The sequence below is a fragment of the Trichomycterus rosablanca genome, chromosome 3, assembly GCF_030014385.1.
Source record: "Trichomycterus rosablanca isolate fTriRos1 chromosome 3, fTriRos1.hap1, whole genome shotgun sequence".
Classification (NCBI taxonomy): Eukaryota; Metazoa; Chordata; class Actinopteri; order Siluriformes; family Trichomycteridae; genus Trichomycterus; species Trichomycterus rosablanca.
The window spans coordinates 6,089,288-6,116,068 of record NC_085990.1 but is presented as its reverse complement, the minus strand read 5'-3'; the positions used below and the strand labels follow the sequence as shown (position 1 = coordinate 6,116,068).

Sequence of the window (26,781 nt, the reverse complement as noted above, 5' to 3'; positions counted from 1 at the left end):
AAAGCTCCTAAATCTTAAAGAGTTTAAGCACTTTTTAAACTGGACTGACAATTCTATTCCACTAGAGGTCCCAGCAGAGGGTCTAGTTTTGCTTATTTACATTTTGATCATTTTGATTAGAATTCCGTTCAAGTGCAAAAGCACAATCAAAAAGTTTCTGTTGCATTCTGGGTTTTTCATGTGGAGTAGTTTCTATTAAATGATTTTATATTATTTCTAAGCATTACATTTATGTATTATTTAATTCTCAAATGCTATTATTTTAATTTCATATGGATATATGTCTATATATTTTTATATTTACTGTACAAAAACAAATTTCACTTAATTTCATTTACCACTATCAATTAGGTCTTGTACTGGCTCATTAGGTCTATTTTAATATCATTTTGGCAAATATTATCTCACTAAAAATACTTAATTATTAAATAATTAAAGACTTTAACATTAACAATGCTAGTTGGGCTTTCAACATTTGGTTTGTGCTGTACGATGTCAGACAGCAGTGAGAGGAGTGGCACTGAAATCGGGGTTATTGTAGGTAAAGCCCTGGAAATCTTTCTGATCAATAACTGCAAGTACATCCGGATCGGAGGGTGTCAAGGCTGCAGAACCCCCTGTGAAAAACTTGTCAAAGTTTTCTCCTTTCTTTCCTCCCTGTAAAAGAAGAGAGAGAATTTATAGCTAAGTGTTCCTTATATTTCAGGGCAGAGTAACATTACCCATCAGCTATTGTATTCATTATTTCAACAACACCAAGGGTGTGTTTCGAAAACCTAGTGAGCTCTCTACATAGACAGCATTTTACATCATCCTTCGCACGCTCCTGAGAAGTAAGCTGTTCGAAATCCTAGATGCATTAATATCCTCCCTAGTAAGGTATCTTAAAATTTTAATGCTATTTTGACTCAAGAACGAGGGAGCATCTGATGCTGCCTTAGCGGTGAAGGCAATCCCAAAATTCAGTGCGGCACTTTTCTCACAGAAAAATAAAAAACATGGCTGACGGTGCGGAGAAACGAACAGAGTTATTTTCAAACGTAAATACATTATTCTTGATTTTTAATTTGTATAAACTTGCACAAGTGTCGTTTATTTGCAAATTCGGGCTTGTCAGCGAATGTAACTGTTTTCGGTACATGGAGGGATTTATTAAATGGTACTCACAGGCCTGGGTTTAAAAGGTGGCTGGACCTCCAATTTCTCAAGACGGTCCCAATCTATCCAACGGAAGAACGGATGCTCTCGTATCTCTCTCTCCGCATCCTCACCTATACCCATACGCTTTGCTGGGTTCTTAGTCAACAGCTAGACACAAAGTAGCAAAGAAAGAGAGAAAGACAGACAGAGTAGTAAGTAAATTAGTAATTGTATACTTATGTTATGCACCACCACCTTGATTCTTTGGCACCCTGTATTGAGTAAACTTTTTATACACGTGTCCAGAGTTTTTGGGTATGCTCTGGGGCATCTGCATTACTGCTCTTGATGGAGGAGTTAAGATTAAATATTAATTTATTTTAAATGGTCTGAACATTTGTTGGGTCAGACAGCTTATATAAATCTTAAACGTCTTGTGAATCACTAGATTTATCTTGTATGCAAGTTTGCTGTACTTTCATTAAATATCCATCTGCTCCAAATATATTAGGTGTTACTTACAGTAATTAAAGTAAGGAAGGTATTTTTTATCTTTAATCTGAACTAAAAAAGAAAAGAAATAGATATTTAATTTAGTTAATACTTTATTACAATTTTAATACAAGAAAAATAAATTACCCCCTTGCAAACTGCAACAGCTTCGCGAGACAGAGTCTTGGGGTATGATACACTTTGCTCCATGATAGACTGAAACAACTCCTCTTCATCAATTCCATCAAACGGAGGCTGAAAGAACAATACACACACAATAACACTATAACTAAGTGTTATACATGCTTAGCATTACACATCTTTATTAAATACAAATGGTTGGAATGACATGTCTGGAACTAAAAATCAATCAACCTGAATTCCCATATGCAGTGAGCTGAGCCAGAAGAGAATGGACAATTTGCTGCCAAACCAGTCCTGACCCGTCGAGGCATGGAGTCTGACACCTTTTTATCAGAACCAGCATTAACTTCTTCAGCAATTTGAGCTACAGTAGCTCATCTGTTGGATCGGACCACATGGGCCAGCCTTCGCTCTCCACGTACATCAATGAGCCTTGGCCGTCCATGACCCTGTCGCCGGTTTAACAATGTTCCTTAGTTGGACCACTTTTGATAAATACTGACCACTGCAGACCGGGAACACCCCACAAGAGCTGCAGATTTGGAGATGCTCTGACCCAAATCCTTACGCTCGCCCATTTTTCCTGCTTCTAACATCAACTTTGAGGATAAAATGTTCACTTGCTGCCTAATATATCCCACCCACTAACAGATGCCGTGATGAAGAGATAATCAGTGTTATTCACTTCACCTGTCAGTGCTCATAATGTTATGCCTGGTCGGTGTATGTGGCTCTGAGTATAGTATCACTGTATATATATGTGGCTCATAATGGTAAGAGCCATGCCGTTCTCTATTAGTCCCAGTTTCCAAATACAGACCCATTTTAGTCATGGATCAATTATTGGGGACAGTGGAAGACTAGTGGGTAGAGCTTTGGGCTATCAGTTGGAAGATTGGCGGTTCAAATCCAGGCTCTACTATGCAGCCACTGTTGGGTCCTTGAGCAAGGCCCTTAACCCTGTCTGCTCCAGGGGCGCCGTACGATGACTGACCCTGCGCTCAGACCCCAGCTTCCAAACAAGCTGGGATATGCGAAGAAAGAATTTCATTGTACTGTACACCTGTATATGTATATATGACAAATAAAGTATATCTACGTATATCTTATATTATTTACTAAGAGACTACTATTTAAGTCAGTTCTGAAATGGTCTCAGGAATGCTGCTTAATAAATGTATTTAACTTACATTGTCATGTAAGTTATTTATAAGAGCACATGTACTGTATGTAAACTTACCTGCCCAGCCAGCATCTCATACAGGAGAACCCCATACGACCACCAGTCTACTGCTTTGCCATATGGTTGATATGCTACAATCTGGTAGATGAACAGACAACAAAGTATACAATTAACAAAATTCCTAAATATAAAATCAAGTATCAGGTCTCTTGACCACATTACATTTTGTACATAGTTTTGCTGATATACTATATACACTGATCAGCCATAACATTAAAACCACCTCCTTGTTTCTACACTCACTGTCCATTTTATCAGCTCCACTTACCATATAGAAGCACTTTGTAGTTCTACAACTGCTGACTGGTCAGGACTCTCACAGGACCACTACAGAGCAGGTATTATTTAAGTGGTGGATCATTCTCAGCACTGCAGTGACACTGACATGGTGGTGTTGTATTAGTGTGTGTTGTGCTGGTATGAGTGGATCAGACACAGCAGTGCTGATGGAGTTTTTAAACACCTCACTGTCACTGCTGGACTGAGAAATGCAATGCAAAGAAACAGATGGACTACAGTCAGTAATTGTAGAACTACAAAGTGCTTCTATATGGTAAGTGGAGCTGATAAAATGGACAGTGAGTGTAGAAACAAGGAGGTGGTTTTACTGTTATGGCTGATCGGTGTATTTACTGTGTTGTAGCACTCCAAACTGTAGTCAAGTGCATCCATTTTGCTACAATTGTGCTTCAATGAGTCTAGAACTCAAGTCAGTCCACCTGTTGTAATTTAAATGGAAAAGACACAGTCTTGTATGGTTGTCAGTGGTGAGGATTGACAAAGATAGATCCAGCTCTGAGCTGATTCTGGTCTCAGGTGCAAATGCTGAATAGAATCAGAAGCTAGAGAAACTAATAAACTGCCACACGAGAAATAAAGGGAAGAAGAATGTCTCAACCGTCCAGTGCTGCATTTGATCCCGAGCTGTAGAGCATAGAGGATGGATGCTCTACATGTGAGCTAGCTGGCAGCTCTGCAAAGAAAAGCAATCAGTGGCTAAAAGCCAGAAAAGAGATCTGGCAGGGCTTTGTGTGCCTCGTCTCTCAAAGGGTGTTAGGTGGTGAGAGATATATACACAGGGGTGTTGTTTGTTATTGGAAAAGGACTGCTCTGAACCCTGTTGGAGGCATGATGACCAAAGGTACCTCAGGGTTGGGCAGTTTAGGCACCAGGCTGACACAGGACTCTTCTTTAATTCTTTAAAGGCTTCCTGGGCTTCTGGTATCCATCAAAAACTCTTCTTAGTAATGGTGGTTAAATGTGCCCCTATGGTGCTTAACTAATAAATAAACAACCTAAAAATTGATGTTGGACGAACCAGTTGGTAATGGCCTTGGTTTTACTTTGGTCCATCTGCAAGACTGACCCTGAATATGAATCAAAGGAAAGCCCTCACAGAGCATGTGTAAACTTGCCAGTCCAACTAGTCCAGCTTGAGGTACAGATGTTTCTCAACAAATAAAAGCAATACATGTTTTAAAACTACTTAGATATTTTTACAACACTGAACATTTTATTGTATTTTTAGGAGTGTGTGTGAATATAAGTTGTTCAGATTATTGAAGAATTGCATCAGGAGCATTTCTTCTCTTTCTGTGTAATAACTAGAATGTCAAAACCTCAAAAAAGTGTTATTCCTTGTTAAATTTGCAAATACTTATATGAAATAACTAGGGCTGGCTCGATACCACTTTTTTATGTCCGATACTGATACTGCAATTTGAGTATCTGCTGATACAATACCAATCCAATACTGTAATTTCTCCTCTCAAACAACTAATCAGTAATAATACACGTCTCAATGCACCATGGTTAAACTAGCTATCTAAATAACAATGCTCAGACTGTAAAAACAAATATTCTATTCTATTTGCAACGCTGCTGCCACCTCTTGAAACACGTGCGTTGCATTAATTGCACTCGGCTGCTTTGCCTTTATCTTCCTCGAGCTTAAAATAACTCCACACAGCTGACATGACGACTGCGCCACTAACTGGTTTCACTTACATTCGAGCTGTTGTTCACGTGACACATCTCGTCCAAAGTGTCTACAATAAGAAGATGTGGATGTCGATCAAACGTGATGGGCCAATTAGAATTGACGCAGAGTTTGGTTGAGATTTTCTGTTAAAGTTCTTTCACGTTTTTAGATGATTAAAAACCAAAGCATGCTTATTATCAAACCCTGCTGGATTTTAAAGAGGACGTCTGTGGCTAAAGGGAAATGGTGGAGTTTGTTTTATTTCATAACACTAATGGATTAATGGTTGAGGATGTGAGAGATCTCCAAGCCGGGACAAGATAGGTTTTCTTTATCTCAGGTGAGTGATTTATCATTTATGAAGCAATTTTTATTGTGTTTAAACAGTGTTTTTAGATGTGGCAGTAGTAGATGATTTTTTAAAATGCTAAAGGTTTAAGTAGATCAGTGTGTTTTAATTCCTTATTATGGCCTTATTTACATTAAGTGTTATTTATATTAAGAAACAGTATAGGATCGGATTACACGTTTATTTTCCATCTGATGTCCGATCCAGTGATTTGGGCCAGTATCGTACCGTTACTGATACAGAGTATTGGATCGGTGCACCCCCTCTAGTAATAACATTGGCATTAAAGCACACTTTGCTCTGCCTCACTTAACCACACTGTGTCATTCTTCCTTAATAATGAACCACAAATACATTTACATTATCAGCATTTAGCAGACGCCTTTATCCAAAGCGACTTACGGTACAGTTACAGTATACAATCTGAGGAATTGAGGGTTAAGGGCCTTGCTCAAGGGCCCAACAGCAGCAACCTGGCAGTGGTTAGGCTTGAACCAGCAACCTTTCGATTACTAGTCCAGTACCCTAACCACTAGGCTACGGCTTGCCAAATATTTCTCTATTATTTCTTCATACCAACATAGTACTTTTTATTTTACTTGCATTTTATATAACATGGGGAAATTTGTCACAATAAAACAGAAATTTGTTAAAATTTTCTTCCACAAAGAATGAATTAAAATGGTCTTTTCTATATCTATCTATTTTTTACTACTTTCCTCAGCTCTACTGTTCCATGCTGTATAAATTGTTGCATTCTGAGGAGTCGCGTCACGTCCTTTTCCTAATGAGCTTCGTATGAGCTCAAAGATGCGAAAGATTGTCCAGGTTTACATGATTACTGGGAGAAGGTATGCAATCATGAAAGCATAGCAAGGCTAATTAGCTACCAGCTCCTGGCCTGTATGGCAAGGCAAGTCCACTTTTATTGTTGCCACAGGGGGGCAGCAGTGAGTGTATGTACATGTTACAGATGTACATGTATGAGTATGAATGAAAACTGGGGGGTTATGAGGTTAAAATGAGGTTAAACTGACACTGTGATGAGTGTTATCATCCGTACACCTAGTATGCACTCATTATGACAAGACAAAAATGAGTGCTGCATCTTGGACATAGCCAGAGTTTTTTTGGGCTGGATTACATTTACGCTCTGCTTGATGAATGTATACTGCTTTCAGCATTTTTAGAAATTGGCATTTTCCAAACCAGCTGTAAATAAGATTTTTAGTGTTCAGTGTTATATAGTTTTAACAGTTACCGTCTGGTGCCTGGATTCAGCCTGATGGGCCAAATAAATCACTGAGATGGGGAACATCTGGCTTGTTATACAGGGTTTGCAGCATAGTTGGCTTCTGTACTAGTGACCTCCAGACAACAGGGTATGCCATTTAGGAGCGACAACTTCTTATTTGTAATGAAATATAATAATAATATAGTACTGCAGCCTTTAACAAGTATTTAAGTAGCAACAAATACAAAGACACCTTTTATTTTATTTATATTTAGTTTATGCATTTTTCTCGAGGAGAGTGAGACTGACACACGCCCCCTCTTTTCATCTGCTTGAGGCGAGTTCATATGCCGATCAGCTTTGTGCACGGAGAGCCACATCCTGATCAATGCATTATTCCTCAACTCTGCAGACACCAGCAGAGGTTGTAATTGCATCAGTTATGAGGTTCCTATCTGGTTTTCCACCCTGTGTAAACAACGGGCAATCGTTGTTCATGTAGCCGCCCAGCCCAGTCGGATGGCAGAGCTGAGATTTGAGCCGATGAGTTCGAAATGTCAGCTCTGGTGTGCTAGCGTGTTTTTCTGCTGCACCACCTGAGCGCCCCAAACACACCTTTGATTAATAGAAATGTCACACAGAATGCCTGAACTGCTGTCAGGTTTAAATGACAAATATCACAAAGATAGGCTAAACCAGTGGTTCCCAACTGGAGGTTTTTTTGGGGGGTCGCCACAGGTTTTTAAAATATTTAATTTTTGTCTAATAATTTTGAAGTAATTAATTTAACAATCATTAAATTACAAAAAGTACTTTGTAATATGACATGCATGCTTACTTAATTACCGAACCTCCGGAAGTTGTGTAAGCGTGTTTTCCTGCGTGACTCGATGCGTAAATCAGACGACAATATTACATTTTATTATTTTTTTAAAGTTACTTTTAAAGTCGGAACAAACGATTGCTTGTCAATTTAAATTGCATACGTTGTCATGGAAGTGAACACCAACGGAGAAAAAACGTAAATATTCGGATACACGAATACCAACGCTGGCTGCCAAAATGCAGAGCCAAACATCGCATTAAAGATGATTAACAATGAATGATTAGTGATGATTAGTCATCAATAATTCCGATAAATATTTAATTAATGTTAGTTCTGTTAAGTTTAATATTAGTTCTGTGACAGTTTAACATTTGTTTTGAACTGTTAAATTAAAGAATTGTGTTTTGAAAAATCTATTTCACTGTGTTTTTATTTAGTTGTATAAGACCTAAGAAGGCTAAAGGACTCTCAGCCTAAGACCTTTTCAGGATTTATCAATTATGCCTCCTAATGTAGCTGTGGTAGGGGTCGCAGCCTACTTGGCCACTGAAAAAGGGGGTCGAGACCCGGAAAAGGTTGGGAAACAGTGGGCTAAACCTTTACACAGACATACACACAAGTACATACAGATAACTGGGTTTAAAAACACAGCAGAATGTAATGAGAGCACAACATATTAAATGATGTTTAATTATTTAATAAGAAAACAGTAAAAACCTCGTACAAAGAGACAGGAGACTGGATGGGACTGAGATCACATGAACACATCACATAAGTGTACATAAGACAATAAATAAGACATACTGACATATTGGAATATCCATTTAACAAGATGTGCATTGGCTATAACAAGTTCAAGGCTTGATTTGCTCTATTTATGTTATAATTAGAAACGTTTGATGTTGCACCAGCGCACTAGATGTCCTAAATATGAATGCCAGCCACTCATAAATATGATATTGCAGATGTGAATGTTGGATTAATTTTGTATTGTAATAGATGGTAAAGTCAGAGGTCTGAATGTGTGTTGTGTAAGTTATGATTGAGGATTCAGAAACCTCAGGAGCGATGTAGTCTGGAGTACCACAGAAGGTCCGTGTGGTGTCACCCTCCAACATGCCTTCCCTGCACATGCCAAAGTCTGCAATCTTTATGTGCCCCTCACTGTCCAGCAGGACATTATCCAGCTTCAGATCTCTAAATGGAAGAGAGAGAGATGAACCCCCACACCCCTCACATACCACGTTACAAGTACTAATTATCTCTGCAGTATATGAGGGACTAAAGAAGTGTTACTGTTCTGTCTGCAGTACCGATAGATGATGCCGTTGCTGTGCAGGAAGAAGAGACCCACAGCTATCTCTGCTGCATAGAACCTGTCAGAGGAATATTATTCATTTATATCCACGTGTTCAGATGGTTAGAATGAGAAATGATATTCAGAAAAATAAGACAAAAGGCGCAGTACTCACGCCGCATGGGGCTCTTTGAATTTCCCAACAATTTGGATGTGAAACATGAGATCCCCACCGTTCACATATTCCATTATGTAGTACAGACGATCCTGCAGGGGGGAAATTATTAGTTTATGTATATCATATATTATCACCTTAAGATACCTGCCCACATCTCTCTTCAGTTTATTTTTTAAAAATTATTATTTAATTCTTTTAAATTATAGAAAAATAAATAAAAAGCATCACTGACAAATGGTGACAATCCATCACTGGAGTAATCAAGCCTATTACTGGCATTATTTTAGCAGGTGGTTGGAAACCAGAGTACTGGGAGAGCATATCAAATATGACCCTGCAGTTATGTTACATTTACTCCACCTACTGCACCTCTATGATGCCCAAAAATATTTATCCTTATTGATTTTGGCTTCTCTACTCTTTTTGCAATCTCCACTATTGGTCATCCAATTGAATTTTTATCCTCTTGTTCCTTTTCCCAGGTTTTACTTCATCCAAGGCTCATCTGCTTCTCTGTTCAGGTGGTATGTTCTCCAGATTTTGAATGACTGATGGTTTGGCAGTTCTTTTATTCTGATGCTGTATTTGATAATGGAGGAAAATGTACTTACTGACGCTTTGGTTCCTTCACAATTCCTGTATAGGTAAGACCTTCATGTCTTTTTTGTCAATTGCATTTTTCTTACTATTAAAATAGTGATTTATTTTATTCTGCTGTGTAATGCTGTCAGGAGGGTGTAGTGACACAGTATGTTCCAGCACAGCCTTTAAAAAGCCAAAGGGGTTTAAGTAATCACCAAAAGTGGGACAATTGTTGGAACTGTTTAAATCAACTTTTAAAGCGTCATTTACTTCCATTGCTGCAGAACAGCTAATCATTGTTAACCCTTTAATGATCTCACCAATAAAATAATGTTTATAATAATTATTTCCTTGCATTTATTAGTTTCTTGGGACTAAACCAACAACAAACAGTTAATATTTTTATACTAGTGCACACAGTATTTTTAATGCAACTTTCTTGGATGATTTTTCAGCTACTTCAAGGTGACATACCGGTTAGAAAAGCTGTTTTCTTAAAATCCTCTACCAATACTTTTGAGTTTAACACATGTCAACCAAGGAGTACATACGGCCAAAACAAGATTCTATAAATACAGCTTATTTTTGAGTGGATCAGACACAGCAGCGCTGCTGGAGTTTTTAAATACCGTGTCCACTCACTGTCCACTCCATTAGACATTCCTACCTAGTTGGTTCACCTTGTAGATGTAAAGTCAGAGACAATCGCTCATCTATTGCTGCTGTTTGAATTGCTCATCTTCTAGAACTTCATCAGTGGTCACACGACGCTGCCCACGGGACACTGTTGGCTAGTTATTTTTGGTTGGTGGACTATTCTCAGTCCAGCAGTGACAGTGAGGTGTTTAAAAACACCATCAGCGCTGCTGTGTCTGATCCACTCATACCAGCACAACACACACTAACACACCACCACCATGTCAGTGCAAAGTGCTTCTATATGGTAAGTGGAGCTGATAAAATGGTAAGTGTAGAAACCAGGAGGTGGTTTTAATGTTATGGCTGATCGGTATACATACATACATACTGTACATTTATATATATACTGTATATTTATTTATTTATTTTTTATTTTTTTAAACTCACCTCTACTACATATGCTTGTATGGTACACACTGGTACATTTTTACTCATGCAGACATTGATTAGAAGTGATCTGTCTGCATTGTAAATGTTTTTTAAATAGTGCAAAAAAACAATCAATAAATGTAGATCAGAACCCCCCTTACTTAAAATATTAATTTAAAGCTTTACATGACAATAATACAGTACATTACCTGTTCTGAGTAATTGTGCTTTGTTAAAAAACTTTTTGTCATACCAGTCTGGTTATTAGACTGTACACCTGGTGCAACAGCAGTGTTGCAATTTTATGAGGGACGCTCAGGTCAGGGTCGGGCCAGGTAGGTGAAGACAAATGGCATGCACAAAACCCTGCAGCTATTACCTGAGTAAAATAATGGTCTGATATTTTTGGCATATTTTAGACGTCTGTCTAAAAACCTACTCCTGATACTTTCTCATTCACACACCTCAGTCTGAAAGGCGCAGTACAGAGATGTGAGGAAATGAGGACGGCCACTCAGTCCCAGAACTCTGCGCTCCACCATGGCGCTTTCTGTGTCCTCGTCCTGAAACAGCACGTCTTTCTTTAGCATCTTCACTGCAAACAGACGATCGCTGCCTTTCTCTTCTGCCAGCATCACCTACAACCGTACAGGAAAAAGACACAAACACAAATCATTCATATGTTAATATTTTTATTCATTCATTTATTTTAAGTCGGTGATTTAAATGAGGAAACAGTGACTACAAAGTGGAAATTCACTCTCACAATAGGTCGTGGTATTGTGACAGCACCTAGGATGCAGTTATTACAAATAACAACTGCATTTGCTTTTGCTGTAGTGTTAGTGTTGCCCTCTATGTCATTGTGAGTTTCCACTGGGTAAAACGGTTTCCTTCCATCTCTCAAAACATGCAGAAGGTGGATTGGCTGATTTAAATTGCCACTAGGTGTGAATGATTGAATAGCTCTGTCCGGGATGTCCAAAATAAAGCAGTTGTTGACATTTTCAGCATTTAGCAGACACCTTTATCCAAAGCAACTTACAGTACCGAGACAGTATACAATCTGAGCAATTAAGCGTTAAGGGCCTTGCTCAAGGGCCCAACAACAGCAACCTGGCAGTGGTGGGGCTCGAACCAGCGAACTTTTGATTACTAGTCTGGTACCTTAAAGCCGTAGCCTAGTTTTGTCAGGCTACGGGCAAAAGCAGTTTTATCACAACGTTATCCTGTTCAGATTTGCGGTGGGTCTCATTCATTGGGTGAAAAGCAGGAAACACCCTGGACAGGTTGCCAATCCATCACAGAACACACACACAAATCAACCACATGTCATCAATCACTTTACCCTGGTCAGTGTCATAAAACACTGGTCATGAGGCAGGAATACCCTAGACAGGCTATCAATCCAACGCAGTGCATCTAAGTACGTTTTATTTATGTATGCTTGTTATGTATGTTATGTATGTCATGTTTTACACACTTTGGTTACATTCATGACAGGACAGGTAGTTACTGGTTACACAAGATTCATCAGTTCACAAGTTTAATGTCAAACACAGTTGTGGACAATTCACCTCACTTGCATGTCTTTGGACTGTGGCAGGAAACCAGATCTCCTGGAGGAAACCAATGCAGACACGGGGAGAACATGCAAACTCTACACAGAAAGGAACAGAATCGCTCCACGTGGGAATCGAAAACAGTACCTTCTTGCTGTAAGGCGACAGTGCTACCCACCGGGCCATCTTGCCATCTAAGTACTTTTTCCTATATGCACTTGCTTTTTATTATTATTGCTTATGCATTTGTGATTATAGATAGACATTAATAGGTGCATACATTTTAAATAGATTTATTGAACAGTGTATTATATTTGCATGTTTGTATCACGCTTTGTCAGTGTCGGTACAGTTAAACGTTTGCCATTGTTTCCACTTTACCTTTCCAAAGCTGCCCTTGCCAAGCACCATGAGGAAGTTGAAGTCCTGTAGTCCAGTTCGGCCCTTTCCTGCTGGTAGGATGGTGGGTGTGGGGCTCACAACAGGTGTGGTCACAGCAGGCACAGGTGTAGGAGCAGGAGAAGAAGCAGGAGCAGGAGAAAGACAGATAGGAAGAGCAGAGTCTGGCTCCTAGGTGGAGATCCACAAACACAGGCACTTATCAAAGAGAATTAAAAATGCAATTGACGATCAAAGCTGTTTGTGAATCATCAATGGAACTTTACTGCCCTCATGTGGATTATGTTTCATAATTAAATGTTTAACCATGGGAGCCATAGTTTTGTTGACATTTCATGTTCTATTCTTTCTCGTCTCTCTTAAATATAATCCTTGTTCCATGTGGGGAAGCAGGAAATAAGCTGGAGAAAACAAACAAGCAAGCAAACACACTCAAAGTCACCTTCACAACCCCAACATGAAAGTTTCCGGACAAACACAGGAGTGGTGGTGCTGCATTTCACATTAGTGAGAAACCTCACCTGAGACCTAATCACAAAAGCCAACATTAGAGGGGTGCAAACCATATTTAGATAAGCCTGAGGCATTTCTGAGGTGACAGCTCAACTTTTTCAGCAAAAAACAAAAAACAGTGAATAAAGACCACCCTGTTAAATAGGGCAGTTGTGGCCTAGCGGTTAAGGTCCTGGACTAGTAATCGAAAGGTTGCTGGTTCAAGCCCCACCACTGCCAGGTTGCCACTGTTGGGCCCTTGAGCCAGCCCCTCAACCCTCAATTGCTTAGACAGTCTATTCTCATGATACTGTAAGTTGCTTTGGATAAAATCATCTGCTAAATGCCAAAAATGTAAATGTTAAATGCTAGACATTCAGCAACACAGGAAACACTGCACAGGTAGATTCTACTAAATATCAGCCAAATTTAGAAATGAAGTTGTTCGCCATAACACTAAAGCTGAAACGACAGCAGGATAATGATCTAAAGTACATCTGAAAAGTCCTTTGTTTTTAATATTACTGAAAACTGCTGGATGCAGTTAAATGTTCCAATCAGACTTTGAACCAAATAATCCTTTCATGCTGTTCTTCAATGGTCAGGACCCCCACAGGACCACTACAGAGTAGGTATTATTTAGGTGGTGGATCATTCTCAGCACTGCAGTGACACTGACATGGTGGTGGTGTGTTAGTGTGTGTTGTGCTGGTATGAGTGGATCAGACAGCAGTGCTGATGGAGTTTTTAAACACCTCACTGTCACTGCTGGACTGAGAATAGTCCACCAACCAAAAATATACAGCCAACAGCGCCCCGTGGGCAGCGTCATGTGACCACTGATGAAGGTCTAGAAGATGACCAACTCAGACAGCAGCAATAAATGAGCGATCGTCTCTGACTTTACATCTACAAGGTGGAGCAACTAGGTAGGAGTGTCTAATAGAGTGGACAGTGAGTGGACACGGTATTTAAAAACTCCAGCAGCGCTGCTGTGTCTTATCCACTCATACCAGCACAACACACACTAACACACCACCACCATGTCAGTGTCACTGCAGTGCTGAGAATGATCCACCACCTAAATAATACCTGCTCTGTAGTGGTCATGGGAGAGTCCTCACCATTGAAGAACAGCATGAAAGGGGGCTAACAAAGCATGCAGAGAAACAGATGGACTACAGTCAGTAATTGTAGAACTACAAAGTTAACTTCGTTATGGCTGATCGGTGTTTATATGCCTTAACAAATGTGCTGTGGATACTTGCTAATGTTGTGGTGGTTATAGGAAGTGAACATTAGATATAAAATATAATAATAAATTCAACACCAACCTACAAGATATAATAAATACACTAAGGCTAATATACATTGGAAAAAGAAACATAATATAATAGATAGTGACAGATAAGGGATATTAGGCACAACAAGAAACAAATACTATGAATATGCTAACTGCTTAACCAAACTAAACAAACATCAGAATTACACAATTAAGGAAACACTAGGAAACAATAATCAAGGGTAATGATGAGCAGGTGATTAAGGGGGCATGTAGTTGTTACTACTGTAACAACTACACGCCCCCTTAATCACCACACATCAGATGACCCTGGGGGATCTAAAGAGAGATTGATTAAAGTGCTATCACACTCACCTTGCTCTATAGTCTACTTTTTATTCTTATTCTTTGTGAATAAGTTTACTTTACAACAACGTTAGATTCCCCTCAATGTTTCAATGTGAGCAATTCAATAACAAACTTTTTTTATTGCTCATCATAACATCTTCACCAAGAATGCCAATATTTCTATATGAGTCTGTGTTTTATTGTACCTGTATGTCTGGATCAGGCACAGGAATGTTGTAGTACTCTCCCTCGTCCTGGTTGAGCAGTTTAAACCAGCCGCTGACGGGACGACGGAATATCTCACTCACTCCAAAAGAAAGAGCGCCCATAAAGTCATTCCGAGAGGTTCGATCCCAGTCCCAGATCTCTATAGACAAGCGCCTGTCCCACTGCCTGCCTCGCACTGAACTAGAGAAGGAGAGAGGAGAGTAAAGAGTAAGAAGAGTGTAACAAGACAGGTACAGCATTTGACCTTGTAGTATTTGTATCTGACCTGCATTTTTTTCCTCCCAATCTAGTCGTATTCAATTACCCGATTGCATTACGTTTCCTCTCTACTGATACTATCCTCAACTGCTGATTGAGGAGAGTGAGACTGACACACGCTCCCTCCGACACTTGTGCAGTAGCCGACTGCATCTTTTCACCTGCATGAGGCGAGTTCATATGTGGATCAGCTTTGTGTATGGAGAGCCACACCCTGATCAACACATTATCCCTACACTCTGTGCAGGCACCATAAATCAGCCAGCAGAGGTCGTAATTGCATCAGTTCCCTATTGAATAAGGTCCCTATCCGGCTTCCCACTCTGTATGAACAACAGCCAATCTTTGTTCATGTAGCCACCAGCCCAGTCGGATGGCAGAGCTGAGTTTTGAACCGACGAGTTTTAAATGTCAGCTCTGTTGTGCTAGCGTGTTTTTACCACTGCGCCACCTGAACGGCTGCTACTGTTTTTTTATATTTTAGCATATTTGTCTCAGTAAAAGATCATTATACAAAATGTAATGTAAGTCAAGGAGAGCAGAGAGCACTGGGAAACACAAAACATAGCTATTCATTACACGTTTATTAAAGGTTATGCAATTCCTATATTACCTAAAATACTCTGGAGAGAAGAAATAATGGCTTCCTTAAAATATAATCTTTGGCAGAGCTACAAGAGCACTTCCATTTTCACACAGAGAAGTTTGTGCTAGATAAATTTTTCCTTAAAAAAATTAATTATTTTTACGTATTGTATGTTTTGGTTACTCATTTGGTCTTTCTCTTTGGTGAATCTAAAACAATAAAGTGTGACAGAGGCAGAATAAAGAGGTGAATTCTCTACACGTCACTGTATCTGCAAACAGAACCAGAATCAGATCCATATTTGATTGTGTAAGACTTGATCTTTAAGAAATACTCACAAGACAAAGCTCTCATTCCAGACGGGGTTAAGAGTGGAGCGAATGGTTCTGGTTTTCTGTTTGCTGTGACTCTTAGGGTCCGGGATGAGTTTGAGCTTTACGTAAGGGTCAGACAAGCCGTTTGGGTCCATGGGAATCAGGTTCCTCGCCTCTCCCACTGCACACACAAAAGAAAATGAAACAAGAAGCACTAAAACACATATGAAGAACGTTAGCAGTGATCACATATGGTGTGTAAGTGTTTTAACCCATGGAGACCAGATTTGCACATTGTGTGTGTGTCTATGTGTGTGTGTTACATAAGTCTGTAGCCTGTAGCACAGGGGTGTCCAAACTTTTCTTTTTGGGAGACAAATTGAGTATAAAATATGCAAACACGAGTCAGCCATAACATTAAAACCACCTCCTTATTTCTACACTCACTGTCCATTTTATCAGCTCCACTTACCATATAGAAGCACTTTGTAGTTCTACAATTACTGACTGTAGTCCATCTGTTTCTCTGCATGCTTTGTTAGCCCCCTTTCATGCTGTTCATTACTGGTCAGGACCCCCACAGGACCACTACAGAGCAGGTATTTGGGTGGTGGATCATTCTCAGCACTGCAGTGACACTGACATGGTGGTGGTGTGTTAGTGTGTGTTGTGCTGGTATGAGTGGATCAGACACAGCAGCGCTGATGGAGTTTTAAACACCTCACTGCCACTGCTGGACTGAGAATAGTCCACCAACCAAAAATATCCAGCCAACAGCACCCTGTGGGCAGCGTCCTGTGACCATTGATGAAGGTCTAGAAGATGACCAACTCAAACAGCAGCAATAGATGAGCGATCGTCTCTGACTTTACATCTACAAGGTGGAGCAACTAGGTAGGAGTGTCTAATAGAGTGGACAGTGAGTGGACACCATGTCATTGTCACTGCAGTGCTGAGAATCATCCACCACCTAAATAATACCTGCTCTGTGGTGGTCCTGTGGGGGTCCTGACCAGTAACGTTATGGCTGATTGGTTTATTTACTGGAACACATTTCACCCGTGACCGTAACACATCTTCTGACTGTAACACAGAGGTTTAAAGTTGCTGATGAGAGTAAACACAGACTGTAACTGTAGCTTCTCAACTCCACTCGTAACTGGAGGTGATTTTCTACATTCTGAGTCTGTATCTTAATAATAAATATTAGATTTAGAGCCCCAGTAAACATAGTCACAGTAAAATATCCTCTATCATTACTCATCACAAACTGATTTGTAAATGTAGATGAAAGTCTGACCCATGACACACACACACTTTAACTGCTGCGTACATTCCACTCACCTGTGACATAAATATCTTCCTTTTCTCCACGCACACTCAGGTGGATCCGTCCTCTTTTCTCGGTGTGATCGTGTCCACAGAGACTAGGAACGCTGCTCTCACATCTCTTATGCACGTTCATGTCACAGCCTCACACAAACACATACACACAAACACATACGCACACACAGACACACAGTACACACACACACACACACAGTGTGTTTAATTACAAATAAAAAATACTTTAAATTAACTAATAATTACTGTGTGTGCAGTATTTACTTTAAATGTTAATGATTTTTAAACAAAGAAAATGTCAAATTGTATGATGCACACACACACACACACACACACTCGCTCACTCACTGGTGCATTTCATGCCCTGGTGAATTAGCCCATAGAGCAGAGAACCACAGTGATCACAGAAGGTTGGACTGGAGTAGGTCTGTATCTTAAACTTGTGTTTGCTCTTAAGATCCTGCAGAGAGAGAGAGAGAGAGAGAGCGAGAGAGAGGAGAGAGCGCAAGAGAGAGGAGAGAGAGAGGTGGAGGGGGGATTTAAATTAGGAGTCTGTGATGAATTCCACTGACACTGGCCCTTTCGCTAAAAATAGAGAAGCTTTGATGAGTCTGTCTATTTGCACAGACACCTGTAAACACACACACACACACACACACACACACACACACACACACAGAAGGAAAGGCCTCATTTTGAGGTGACTGAGCCAATTAGCACAGGCTATTCTGAGAGAGCTGAATGTTGGATGAAAAACTCACCCCAGCTGTGGAACCTGAATCCCTCTTTCACACTCTCGTCCTCTAACTCATCACTGCTCTGCTTTGTTTCTTCCTCTTACACGGTTTACTCATCTTCTTCTCTTTTGTTTCCCTCTCATACTGGTTCCCTTTCCTTCCTACTCTCGTTCTTACTTTCTTATCTCTCTCAAACTCAAGTCTTTCATGTGTCAGTCCCTGTCCAGCACTTCCCTTTCCCTCTGACTGTCTTCGTACAGTTCCCACCCTCTTTCTTCATCATCTGCCAACCACGCTCCCGTCCTCTTCTTCTAATGTGTCAACCAGAGTCAATCCTGCATTCACACTACACCCAGATCTGCCTTTCACACTTTCCTTCTGACACACACACACACACACAGCTACACCTATACACACACATAAGCCCACATGAACATGCAAACCCTCTGTAACATGGTGACAGCTGTCAAAAAGTTGAACCACATTAGATGTCAAGTTCTTCTGTGGGACCTAGTTTGGCCAGCAGTTGGGGGCATGGAGGCGTAGAATGACACTGATTTTCTCTTCACTGCTAAGTTTATTTTTTGTTTATAGATCACTTTCATTACCTTTACTAATCTTAACCCTTTAATGCTCTGCTCAACCATTTGGGTGAGCTTACTTTGAGTCTAAATACATGGGTAAACATAAGCTGTATTTAAATAATCTTGTTTGCATCATATCCACTCTTTGTTGATGTGAATATTGGTTTAAACTTAAGAATATTGGTATAAAAGTATAAAAAATATAAATGTCAACTTAAAGCTAGAGGCTGAAAAATCATCCATTCAAGTTGCATCATTGTTGTGATCATCTCAACTGTTTGGTAGAGGCTCATTATAAAAATACTGGCTTTGTTGGGTAAATTTGTACTTTTATATTATTACATTTGGTGATGTGGCAGCTGTATTTTGAATGAGTTGCAAGGGTTTAATAGTGGACATGGGAGCTCCTGCCAGGAGGGAGTTGCAGTAGTCCAGTCGTGAGATTACAAGTGACTGGACAAGAATCTGAGTGGCTTGCATGGAGAGAAATGGCCGAGTCTTCCTGATGCTGTAGAGGAGGAACCGGCACGCTCTCGTCATGTTGGCTACATGAGAAGAGAAGGTCAGTTGGTTATCCAGGATGACACAGAGGCTCCTTACATTATCAGATGGTCTGATTTGGGAGTCATCAAGAGAGATGACTAGGTCCTGGGTTGGAGATTGATCTCCAGGAATAAGTAACAGTTCTGTCTTGCTGGGATTGAGTTTTAGATCATGAGCTGACATCCATTGTGAGATATCTCGCAGACATGCTGCGATGCGAGCTGAGACTTGTGTGTCTGAAGGAGGAATTGACAGAATGAGTTGAGTATCATCTGCATAGGAGTGGTACGTAAAGCCATTGGAGGCTATGATCTTACCAAGAGAGCGGGTGTACTCTTGATTGCTTCATTTGTGTTACTGCAAAAATATTTACAAGATGACCTAAAGCAGGCCATATGAAGATCACTTAACAAGCAAGGGCTCCATGACACACGCCACTTTTGACCAAAAAGCAAAGGAAGGGTCAACTGGGACTGGGACACAGTTCAAAGGAGTAATGAATAACAACTGGAACCGTCTGGCCATATCAAGCATGGAGGTGGGTGATTTATTCATAATAATAATTGGACTTTCCAGCAAGACAACGATCCCAAGCACACTTCCAACCAAGTCAATCAAAGCTTGGTTAAAGGAATCTGTCCTGGAAGATCCTGGAAAATCTCTGATGGGGTTTGAAGAAAGCAGTTGCAGCATGAAAGCCATCAAACCTCAATAAGCTGGAGGATTTTGCACATCAAGAGTGTGTAAATATTCCACAGGAGAGGCGTCAGGAGCTTGTTAGCTTTAGTGAAATCTCCTGTTGGAGGTTATTTAGGCAAAAGGAGGTTCCACCAAGTACTGAGGCTGGGGGATGAATAAAGGTACACATGGACGTTTGTCAGGAGGACTAGATGTTTTTCATTTCAACTGACTGAGCATCTTCTTATAGATTTCCATTCAATTATAAACACATCACCATAATACCTCTTAAGGTGTGTGTGTTGGGGGGGGGGGGGGGGGATTGGAAATATTGCTAGTAAGCCTAATTTAAAATGGTTATTGAATAACTTTGATTTACAGATAAAAATGAGACATTTTTAAGGATGTGGGAGGGGTGAACTGACCCACTCATACATACCTCTGCTTTAGGTGCAGTGATGCTTCCTGGACACGTGAAGGTGACGAACTCATGACACCGCTTGTGCACGACAAAACTGCAAACTAAAAACATACATTACATGTTAAACGAGTACTCGTGTTACCTGCTATAAGCAAATATAAAGCTAATCATTAATACAATATATCTTTAAAATAAATAGTTTATATTGTATTAAAGTGTTACTACAGATTTACCTTGACACTGGAATCCCTGTTTTCCTATCCCCCTTTAGAAAAAAACAAGATAAAAGTTAGACGTGTCTATAAACTATTTATCTTGTGACAAATTGAGTCATATCTACCTCATTAACCACCAAAGAGGAAGACTACGACCTTATGCCTGGAGAACGCAGCTGATTTACACAACAACTGACTTAATGGTTTTATAAGAAAAAAAAGCTAATTCTGATTTTTTAAATCTAATACATTTCTCTAAAAATAAGCATTTTAACAATCATTGGAATAGATGAATGATTTACTTCTTTTATAGTTAAATGAGTTGTAAATGAAATGCTACATTTTCAATATATGTTTTGTATATATCATATTGACTTGTGACTTGAAGGATGATGTGTCAATGAAACGCTTGATTGGCTTTCTAACAAGTTCGTGTTTTACTTCACTACCGGTAAAAGTTCGGAGGTTTTTAATTACAAAATGTATCAGTTGAAGATTTTAACTGGAACCTTCTTGTTACGGAAATTACATTCATTTGTACAATGATTAGGAAAGTAAAGGCACAAAGTAAAACAGTCGCTAATCTGTTGTTGGTTTTTATCTGAACTTACATATTATTTGTTTCTATGCTACATTTACAATATATGTTTTGTGTAGATTATATTGACTTGTGACTTGACTCGGATAATTGTCAATGAAACGCTTGATTGGCTTTCTAACGAGTTCGTTTTTTACTTCACAACCGGGAAAAGTTTGGAGGTTTTTAATTATAAGCACATTTACAAAATAACGGATTCTATTTCTAATGGGACACACGCTTATACATTTAATAGCATCTGGAAGAACATAAGCTAAGGTAAGCAGTGGTTATGATTTTTTTGCTGTGTTTTGGATTTTGGCCGGTGCCGTGATTTATCGCGCACTTTTGTTTTGCAATGAAAACAAAACGTATCAGTTGAACTGGTACATTCTTGTTATGGAAATTACATTCATTTGCACAATGACTAGGAAAGTAAAGGCACTAAGTAAAATGGCAAAATACAGTCGCTAATCTGTTGTTGTTTTTTATCTGGACTATTTGTTTATTTCTACGCTACATTTCCAATATATATTTTGTGTATATTATATTGACTTGACTTGGACTCTAGTCTAAAGACTTGTGACTAAACCGTCTAGCATCTACCTCAAATATTGCATAATTCAACCAAACCACAATTTCAGTAACTCAATCATTTTTGGTCAGTTCATGCTTTGGTCTTTATTATTAAAAAGTTTTTATACACTACACTAAAACTTGTAATTCATTATTTTAACACTATGTGACACCTCTTTTTATGACATTATGCCATATGTCCAAATCATGCCTGTAAATAAACCCCCATCAGACAATCCTGGATCCCAGCAGTAATGGTATAACATAATTTACTGGTACACCACCAGTATTTTTTAGAAACTTTATAGAAACTTTTTTCTTTATATATATATATATATATATATATATATATATATATATATATATATATATATATATATATATATATATATATATACAGTGTATCACAAAAGTGAGTACACCCCTCACATTTCTGCAGATATTTAAGTATATCTTTTCATGGGACAACACTGACAAAATGACACTTTGACACAATGAAAAGTAGTCTGTGTGCAGCTTATATAACAGTGTAAATTTATTCTTCCCTCAAAATAACTCAATATACAGCCATTAATGTCTAAACCACCGGCAACAAAAGTGAGTACACCCCTAAGAGACTACACCCCTAAATGTCCAAATTGAGCACTGCTTGTCATTTTCCCTCCAAAATGTCATGTGACTCGTTAGTGTTACTAGGTCTCAGGTGTGCATAGGGAGCAGGTGTGTTCAATTTAGTAGTACAGCTCTCACACTCTCTCATACTGGTCACTGAAAGTTCCAACATGGCACCTCATGGCAAAGAACTCTCTGAAGATCTTAAAAGACGAATTGTTGCGCTACATGAAGATGGCCAAGGCTACAAGAAGATTGCCAACACCCTGAAACTGAGCTGCAGCACAGTGGCCAAGATCATCCAGCGTTTTAAAAGAGCAGGGTCCACTCAGAACAGACCTCGCGTTGGTCGTCCAAAGAAGCTGAGTGCACGTGCTCAGCGTCACATCCAACTGCTGTCTTTGAAAGATAGGCGCAGGAGTGCTGTCAGCATTGCTGCAGAGATTGAAAAGGTGGGGGGTCAGCCTGTCAGTGCTCAGACCATACGCCGCACACTACATCAAATTGGTCTGCATGGCTGTCACCCCAGAAGGAAGCCTCTTCTGAAGTCTCTACACAAGAAAGCCCGCAAACAGTTTGCTGAAGACATGTCAACAAAGGACATGGATTACTGGAACCATGTCCTATGGTCTGATGAGACCAAGATTAATTTGTTTGGTTCAGATGGTCTCAAGCATGTGTGGCAGCAATCAGGTGAGGAGTACAAAGATAAGTGTGTCATGCCTACAGTCAAGCATGGTGGTGGGAATGCCATGGTCTGGGGCTGCATGAGTGCAGCAGGTGTTGGGGAGTTACATTTCATTGAGGGACACATGAACTCCAATATGTACTGTGAAATACTGAAGCAGAGCATGATCCCCTCCCTCCGGAAACTGGGACGCAGGGCAGTGTTCCAGCATGATAATGACCCCAAACACACCTCTAAGACGACCACTGCTTTATTGAAGAGGCTGAGGGTAAAGGTGATGGACTGGCCAAGCATGTCTCCAGACCTAAACCCAATAGAACATCTTTGGGGCATCCTCAAGCGGAAGGTGGAGGAGCGCAAAGTCTCGAATATCCGCCAGCTCCGTGATGTCATCATGGAGGAGTGGAAAAGCATTCCAGTGGCAACCTGTGAAGCTCTGGTAAACTCCATGCCCAGGAGAGTTAAGGCAGTTCTGGGAAATAATGGTGGCCACACAAAATATTGACACTTCAGGAACTTTCACTAAGGGGTGTACTCACTTTTGTTGCCGGTGGTTTAGACATTAATGGCTGTATATTGAGTTATTTTGAGGGAAGAATAAATTTACACTGTTATATAAGCTGCACACAGACTACTTTTCATTGTGTCAAAGTGTCATTTTGTCAGTGTTGTCCCATGAAAAGATATACTTAAATATCTGCAGAAATGTGAGGGGTGTACTCACTTTTGTGATACACTGTATATACTAATATACATACAGTGTATCACGAAAGTGAGTACACCCCTCACATTTCTGCAAATATTTCATTATATCTTTTCATGGGACAACACTATAGACATGAAACTTGGATATAACTAAGAGTAGTCAGTGTACAACTTGTATAGCAGTGTAGATTTACTGTATACTGAAAATAACTCAACACACAGCCATTAATGTCTAAATAGCTGGCAACATAAGTGAGTACACCCCACAGTGAACATGTCCAAATTGTGCCTAAAGTGTCAATATTTTGTGTGACCACCATTATTATCACTGCCTTAACTCTCCTGGGCATGGAATTCACCAGAGCTGCACAGGTTGCTACTGGAATCCTCTTCCACTCCTCCGTGATGACATCACGGAGCTGGTGGATGTTAGACACCTTAAACTCCTCCACCTTCCACTTGAGGATGCGCCACAGGTGCTCAATTGGGTTTAGTCCATCACCTTTACCTTCAGCTTCCTCAGCAAGGCAGTTGTCATCTTGGAGGTTGTGTTTGGGGTCGTTATCCTGTTGGAAAACTGCCATGAGGCCCAGTTTTCGAAGGGAGGGGATCATGCTCTGTTTCAGAATGTCACAGTACATGTTGGAATTCATGTTTCCCTCAATGAACTGCAGCTCCCCAGTGCCAGCAACACTCATGCAGCCCAAGACCATGATGCTACCACCACCATGCTTGACTGTAGGCAAGATACAGTTGTCTTGGTACTTCTCACCAGGGCGCCGCCACACATGCTGGACACCATCTGAGCCAAACAAGTTTATCTTGGTCTCGTCAGACCACAGGGCATTCCAGTAATCCATGTTCTTGGACTGCTTGTCTTCAGCAAACTGTTTGCTGGCTTTCTTGTGCGTCAGCTTCCTTCTGGGATGACGACCATGCAGACCGAGTTGATGCAGTGTGCGGCGTATGGTCTGAGCACTGACAGGCTGACCTCCCACGTCTTCAACCTCTGCAGCAATGCTGGCAGCACTCATGTGTCTATTTTTTAAAGCCAACCTCTGGATATGACGCCGAACACGTGGACTCAACTTCTTTGGTCGACCCTGGCGAAGCCTGTTCCGAGTGGAACCTGTCCTGGAAAACCGCTGTATGACCTTGGCCACCATGCTGTAGCTCAGTTTCAGGGTGTTAGCAATCTTCTTATAGCCCAGGCCATCTTTGTGGAGAGCAACAATTATATTTCTCACATCCTCAGAGAGTTCTTTGCCATGAGGTGCCATGTTGAATATCCAGTGGCCAGTATGAGAGAATTGTACCCAAAACACCAAATTTAACAGCCCTGCTCCCCATTTACACCTGGGACCTTGACACATGGCACCAGGGAGGGACAACGACACATTTGGGCACAATTTGGACATGTTCACTGTGGGGTGTACTCACTTATGTTGCCAGCTATTTAGACATTAATGGCTGTGTGTTGAGTTATTTTCAGAAGACAGTAAATCTACACTGCTATACAAGCTGTCCACTGACTACTCTAAGTTATATCCAAGTTTCATGTCTATAGTGTTGTCCCATGAAAAGATATAATGAAATATTTGCAGAAATGTGAGGGGTGTACTCACTTTCGTGATACACTGTATATATATATATATATAATGGAATAATGCATTACATGCACACTAAAATTTAGATTTTACCCAAGTTGGTAATTTTAAATGTAGCTTTTTTAGTGCAAGTAACCAACATTTTTGAATTGAATTGAATTTCTGTTGGATCTTTAGAACTGTACGTTTGTAGAAAGTACTTTAGTGTTTGCTCTCACTCGGCTGCTTTTATTTTACTGACATCTTCAGACAGGCTGCTAGGCACTAACATCACCATAAGTGTCATTTTAATGCTGAGAAACATTACTAAACTGCTTTATGATTTGAAATGCAGCTTCAGTAAAGCTGCTTGAAGCGGTATGGCTTTATGGAGCGTTTTTATAAAGACATGGATCGATAAGCTCCAGGTGTGAAAGAACTGCACTTAGCCCTGAAATTCAATCCCAACTTTGGCATTATTGGAAATAGTGATGGGTGGAATGGTGGTGCAATGGGGGGAGGCACAGTCGTGCAGTGGTTAGCGCTGTCGCTTGACAGCAAGAAGGAACTGGGTTTGATTCCTTTCTTTGTGGAACTGGTGACCTGTCTGGAGTATTTCCTGCCTTTCACCCAATGAATCAGACCCACTGCAAACTTGACCAGGATTAAATGGAGGAAAAACAGAGAATAATGAATGTTTTTGTGTCCACAGCTACTCAGTCCACCAGCAAACCAATCAAGTGCCTACTGCAGCTACAAAACCAGAATGTCGCTACTGTCTACCAACTATTAAGGGCAGTGGTATCCAAGTGTGTAGAGCTTGGGCTATCAATCAGATCCAAATCCAGGCTCTGCTATGCAGCCACTGTTGGGCCAGTGGCTGAAATTGAATATGCGGTTTCATTGTTATGCAATGGGCTGTGATCGGTCATTATGCAAATCGTCTGCATATAAGGTTGGGGTTATTCACCACCAGCTCAGACTGAAGAAGTCACTCGGATGAGTGACGAAACATATCACTACAACAAACTTGTGTCCAGATGAACTGATTCAACTTTGTGGATTTGTGTACCTGGATTATTGAGCATGCATCAAGAGATCAAGAGAAAATAGAGCTGACGACGTAGGTAAAAACAGAGCCAGACTGAAGCTGAAACAAAAAAGAACTTGGGTGCAACTCTGCCAGATTATTAACCCACCAGTAAGTTACAGCCCAAACACTTAGCAGGAAACCAAACAGGGACACTTGGAAAGCTTAAGAACCCAGAAAGCTGTCATGTCACCTTTGGGAAAACTCGAAACTAAAGGATTCCCCTGGCAGCTACAATAACCAGAAAGCAGGTAACATTCAGAGCCTGAACTCTTATAAATGTACACTGAAGACTGATACTAAGAGAGGGAGTCAGAGGGCTCAGCCATGACCTGATTTCCAGCTACGTTTTTAAAATTTTGACACTCTGGGCAGTGGAGATGAGACCTCTTCTGATGAAACCTGATGCAGATGGTCAGTTT

The 26,781-nt window shown here is 40.2% G+C and overlaps 1 protein-coding gene across 1 annotated transcript in view; it reads right to left on the bottom strand.

The window, feature by feature from the left end:
- Positions 1-495: 495 nt before the first annotated feature.
- Positions 496-26,781, bottom strand: part of prkcg (protein kinase C, gamma) — a 32,070-nt gene continuing 5,784 nt past the window's right edge. The window contains exons 2-16 of the mRNA XM_062991757.1: positions 20,544-20,575; positions 20,329-20,411; positions 17,696-17,807; positions 17,348-17,476; positions 16,028-16,184; positions 14,824-15,025; positions 12,478-12,666; positions 10,999-11,172; positions 8,882-8,973; positions 8,723-8,785; positions 8,468-8,606; positions 3,017-3,097; positions 1,780-1,887; positions 1,168-1,308; positions 496-657 (exon numbers count right to left, since the gene is read on the bottom strand). Of these exons, the coding sequence (XP_062847827.1) occupies positions 496-657; positions 1,168-1,308; positions 1,780-1,887; positions 3,017-3,097; positions 8,468-8,606; positions 8,723-8,785; positions 8,882-8,973; positions 10,999-11,172; positions 12,478-12,666; positions 14,824-15,025; positions 16,028-16,184; positions 17,348-17,476; positions 17,696-17,807; positions 20,329-20,411; positions 20,544-20,575 (1,864 nt within the window). The remainder of the gene's footprint in view (positions 658-1,167; positions 1,309-1,779; positions 1,888-3,016; positions 3,098-8,467; positions 8,607-8,722; positions 8,786-8,881; positions 8,974-10,998; positions 11,173-12,477; positions 12,667-14,823; positions 15,026-16,027; positions 16,185-17,347; positions 17,477-17,695; positions 17,808-20,328; positions 20,412-20,543; positions 20,576-26,781) is intronic.